General features: G+C 35.0%; 1 protein-coding gene across 2 annotated transcripts; it reads left to right on the top strand.

The window, feature by feature from the left end:
• Nucleotides 1-573: 573 nt before the first annotated feature.
• Nucleotides 574-4077, top strand: LOC112524234. 2 transcript variants are annotated; one of them, XM_025133980.1, is made up of 3 exons: nt 574-873; nt 2405-2750; nt 2831-4077. In XM_025133980.1, the coding sequence occupies exons 1-3, from the start codon at nt 793-795 to the stop codon at nt 3859-3861; spliced, it is 1458 nt and encodes a 485-aa protein (XP_024989748.1). In that variant the 5' UTR covers nt 574-792; the 3' UTR covers nt 3862-4077. The 2 variants fall into 2 exon arrangements, with proteins under 2 accessions (XP_024989748.1, XP_024989747.1); XM_025133979.1 differs by having other exon boundaries at nt 2399-2750.
• Nucleotides 4078-5266: the final 1189 nt, after the last annotated feature.

Below are 5266 nucleotides of genomic sequence, written 5' to 3'. Positions count from 1 at the left end.
ATTTTAGATTTTTTTTATATTTAAAACGAGATGTTTATCCTTTATGTGATTTTGTTTATCTGCAGTTAGTTACACGAATTCAGATATGAAGCTTTAATAAGTTGTACTTACKCACAATCTACTTGCAATCTTGAGTTTTAAGTAATATGCATTAATAAACAGTACTTTACGCATAATAAAGTAGTTTTTAAGGATTTTTGTCAAATGCTTTATAATATAGCATAGATATGTGTGTATGTATGTATGTATAAAATGTTTTCTATCAATAAACAATCCACTGGTTATTTTAAAAAGACGGAGGGGCATTCAACGATAACTAAGACAAAATAAATAAAAAGTAATGCCTAAAGATTGATCCGTTATTTCTTTTCATCGCTGCTAATACGTCTGTTCTCGTTTGAACTCCCCTCTAAAAATAAAATAAAAAACAAAATATGTAAATATTACAACTTACAAGTAATGGCGGAGGCCCACAAAAATAGGCCCATATAAGGCCCATAGTGTGAATTACGCGTCTAAGGTCGGCGAACCCCCCTATATAAATACTGCCTTACCCTCAACAAAAACACAATACGCAAACCTTCAATCTCAAGACCTCTTTCAAGCTCTCTGCCGTCGAAACCCTAACCCTAGTTTCAAAAAAAAATCTAGGGCGCCAGAGATATCTCCACTCGGGTTCTTTAGATCTTTACTAGGTCTATTAAACCCGCCGATTTCAACTCTAATCTTTAGGTTTTGGGGTATTTTTGCCTCTCATATCCTTTCGATTCGATCTTGAGGGAACAATCGAGGATGTCTCGGTGCTTTCCGTACCCTCCTCCTGGTTATAGTAGGAACGGAGCTACATATGAGGCCTTGATCGAATCGATTAAGGTTTGTAAGAAAGCACTTTTGAGATCTGTTGTGTTTCTGTGATATTCATGTCAAAAAAGGGTTGTATCTCTTTATGTACGTCTGAACTGTGTAATCTAGCAAAAGACCGATCCGATGTATATGTTCTACATGTTATTAATATGAAGAATCAGAAGGCATGCGTTCGCAGATATAAAATTTGTGTTTATCAGCGATTGATTGGATTTTTGGGTCGGTTGTGGACGAAACTAGGAGTATGCTTTCATCTGTAAGAATGATTTGTCGGTATTGATTGGTGGATTATTGTTGTTCAATTTAAGTGATCTTCTAGACGATTTAAAGCGGTGGCTAAGGGTGAAATCGAGTACTTACTGAGATGGCTAGTTAAGGATTTGTTATGGTTTAATTGAAATCTGGTACTTGAAATCTAGAATGATCTAGGGTGAGATAATAGTCGACCATGCACCAAAGTATTGTTAATGTTTAATATCCTCAGGTTTTTGTGGACTTCATAGTGGCCTATAATGGGAATGAGAGTTTGGTTATTTTAGAACAGCATTGCTGCTAGAGTTCAGGAAAAATTGGACCCATTGATTAGGAGAATTGTTAGTGTAAGAATACGTTGAAGGATATTTGTTACCCTCAAGCATGAGTGACGAATCAGTAGTAGGTTACAATGGGAATCAAATTCGTTTTTTCATAGAACATGTATGATGGTAGAGCATCTAGTGTGTGTTCGGGACATAGCCAATGTTTTGGTTAAATTGGTTTAAAAGACCTTGTAGTGGGTGTGTAATGTGTTAGGCGTTCTATATGGTAGCATTTGATTGTTGTATTGTCTGTTTTATAGGTGTTTTCAGTTAACTAGCTTATAGAGCTCTTTACTGAAGAAACCTATGATTTGATGATATTGACCTTGCTTCCATTTTTTCCAAAAAAAAAAAAAAGGTTTTTGATTCTTACTTTCCTGAAACAACCATTTGGTTTAGTTGACACTTCAATCTAATATTTGTATGCCTTTTCATGGCCATTGTTGTTATTTGATCAAATTGATGCTCATGTTTGTTCAAGTTGTTCTGTTTTTAGGAAAATTTAAGAAGTTTCAAAGATAAATTTATTTGGTTGTTAAAAAGCTAAATAGTTGGTTACTTGTTATTTGGTCTCTCTCTGAACTTGAAAGCTTCAATAAAAATCTACAATGTTTGTAGTCATTCATATTAAAAGTTTGCAATGGACCTGCATAATTTCAAGAAAAATTTTTCTTCCAGTGTTGCTGGTGGCATGTGATTGTTAGATAATTTAGGGTATGTGTAACGTGTCTCATTAGGGAAGAATTTAGGCATCATATCTAGTGAAGTCTCTGGTTTTTTATGTAATCTTTGTGACCCTTAATGTTTGGTACAACATATCCATGAGAGTTGTGATCTTCGGCTCTCTTACATGTTGACCACTTTATGTGATTGGCAATCACACTATGTTGTTATAGTTCCGGCATGCGCACTATGTTACCTTTGGTTCTAAATTTGTTTTCCTGGTGCTATTAAAGCTCCAGAAGGAAACTGATAAGGCCAAGGCAGAAAGGAAGAAACAAAAGAGAGCAAAGAAAGACAAGAAGGAAAAAGAAAAAAGAAAGGATGAAGAGAAGGGGAAGTTACAGAAGAACCCAAATGAATATCAGCATGATGCTTGTAAAGTGTTACAGAGTTCAGTTGGTTCCAAAGAAGCCCATAACAAGAGAACAGAGCCTACCGTTGAACTATTGGAAAAGAGTGATCTGACAGAAGAGCATGGTCAGCCTATCAGTTCGCACAAACCAAGCTATTCATCTGATAGCACACAAAATAGCAACAAAAGGAAAAGAGATGATGCTATTGTACCTGATGGCACCGGTGGTCATGGTTAGTTGCATTTGTTTTATAATCGTCTTTTTTGTGTTTCTTATTGTTCAAGTAGATGCTAATCTTACAATATCAAACAGGGAAACCAATCAAGATCCGATTACTAAAGAAGCAGAAAGGACCTGATTCCAGCAAAGAAACTTTATGCTCTAATTCCGGAAGAACTGATCCACAGTCTCTCGCTGGTGCAGATGCCAGATTGAACACTTGGAAAATTTCAACTTCACGGAACACCAATCCACCTAAGCCATCTACTTCCAACCTTGTTAATGGACTTCGCTGTGAAGATAGAACACCGTTGGTTTCGGGTAATAGAAACACTGGAGTCCCAGCAACATCCGGTAGAGAAAACATTGCAGTTCACCGGAATCTGAATCTGGGTCAAACAAAGTCAACTTGGAGTTCTGAAAACCCTGAAACAAAAAATAACGATCTACAAGGGCTTCGGTTTAGTAGAAAACCGTCACCGTCACTTCCAAGTTCTGGAAGACCGATTCTGCCTTCAAGTCAGTTGAAACATGAGATTCCAAGTTCAGTTTTAAACAAGACTGGGATACCAGTTCCATCACGATCAAGCAAGAGTGACGTAGATGTGCCTCATCCAAGCAGACAACAGCCAATTCCAAGCCATGGAAGATCGGTTCCACCTCAAATTCATTTGAAACACGAGCTACCACCAAATCCCACTTTAAGTGTGCCACCTCCATCTTTACAAGGGTTTCATTCCGGTAGAGATGAACAGTCAACTCCAAGTTCTGGAATGTCAGTTCGGCCTACAGGAAAAAGGTCCATTAGTGAAATCACAGTCCCTGTTAACAGCAGCAAAGAACAGAAAGTGGAACCTACACGATTTGAGAAAAAATTGCAGAAGAAGCACTCGAAATATGAAAAGCTGATAGGAAGTTGGATCCCTGCAGTTCTTGAAGTTCCGCCACCAGTTGACGATGATCAAGATTGGCTGTCGAGAAGTGAGAAAAAGGGCAGCAGATCAAGCACCAGCAGGGCTGATGTTGATACGTGCCATGAATCAGCAGCGTGCTTGTGGCAGCCATGTGCGCGGTTCTTGGCCGAGGTTGATATACACGCGTTGCCATATACTGTTCCTTTCTGATTGATTTACACTACCTAAGATGTGCATAGTTTTCGGATTGGTAGGCGATAACATAATGGGAGTAGAAAAGGGTTTTTTTTTTTTTGTAATTTGATGAAGAGGAAGAAACGAATGAGGGTATAAAGGAGCTTGAAAAGGCTAAAAAGAGTTCCATTGATCTTATTATGAGATGTAATTTGTTATAGAAAGTTGAAACATATTTGATCTTGTGGATGAGATATTTGGTTATACATGAATCTTGGTCGATTACTTCAAAATTAAACCGTATTGAAATGATTTTTGTAAACTTGCATAAAAGTGCATTTTTCTATTCCATTTTTTGGTATGAACCAGAAAAAACCAAACATGGTCTTAACTTGCCAAACCTTGACCAGTCCAAATCAAATTGAATCGAACCAGATGGAATATTTGGAAATGGTAGAGTGGTTTGTTCCCATCTTCCGAAAAACGTTAAACCGTCGGTCCTATACTAAACAATACTAGTACCAACAGATGGAATATTTGCTTTGTTTCGTTTTAGAAATCTTGATAATGTTTATTTTATCTTTTTATGATATTTTTAGATTGCCGGTAAATACGTTTTCTAAATTCGCTAGATAATGTTAACAAGTGTAACAGGCTTTGATATTTTCTATTAAGCATGTAAATACCATGGTTCTAAATAAATTGTTATGGTGTGCTATAGTTTTGAGGCTTTGCTTCGCCGCCACGTTAACCCCTGTGGCTCCATTCCAAGGGCTTGGCTTCCGTCATGACATGTTATGACACGTTACAACGCATTATTTTGTAAGGCATAGGTTTTATAATTAATATTTTTAATCATATAACTTGAGGGATATATCTATACTATATTATAAAGCATTTGGATAAAACTCTTAAAAACTCTTAAAAACTTTTAAACCCGTTCATCCCTAAACGATTTCATCCCATATCTGAATTCGTGTAACTAACTGCAGATAAACACAATCAAATACATGATAAACATCTTATTTTAAATATAAAAAATATAAAATATAATTAGGATAATTATTGAGTTTTAACAGAATACTTAATTATTATCTTTATAAAATGTTATATTATTAAATCAAAAATAAATTATTTCATTATTAAACTTAAATTAAATTATAAAAAATAATAATATATAATATATTATAAAGCATTTGACAAAAAACTCTTAAAAACTACTTTTTTATTAATGCATATTACTTAAAACTCAAGATTACAAATAGATTATGCGTAAGTACAACTTATTAAAGCTCCATATCTGAATTCGTGTAACTCATTGCAGATAAACATAATCAAATACAAGATAAACTATCTTATTTTTTGAATATAAAAAATTTAAAATATAATTAAGATAATCATTGAGTTCTAATAGAATACTTAATTATTATCTTTAAAAAAT

Source organism: Cynara cardunculus, assembly GCF_001531365.2.
Source record: "Cynara cardunculus var. scolymus isolate 2C chromosome LG 13, CcrdV1, whole genome shotgun sequence".
Taxonomy (NCBI): Eukaryota; Viridiplantae; Streptophyta; class Magnoliopsida; order Asterales; family Asteraceae; genus Cynara; species Cynara cardunculus.
The sequence above is the reverse complement of the archived record's forward strand: the minus strand, read 5'-3'. Positions and strand labels throughout refer to the sequence as shown.

Excerpts from the sequence above, each read along its gene's own strand:
- LOC112524234 (XM_025133979.1), top strand. The coding sequence starts at position 793 with ATGTCTCGGTGCTTTCCGTACCCTCCTCCTGGTTATAGTAGGAACGGA. Across the intron at positions 874-2,398 it reads CCTTGATCGAATCGATTAAG|CTCCAGAAGGAAACTGATAA; the intron begins GTTTGTAAGAAA and ends GTGCTATTAAAG. Across the intron at positions 2,751-2,830 it reads TGATGGCACCGGTGGTCATG|GGAAACCAATCAAGATCCGA; the intron begins GTTAGTTGCATT and ends AATATCAAACAG.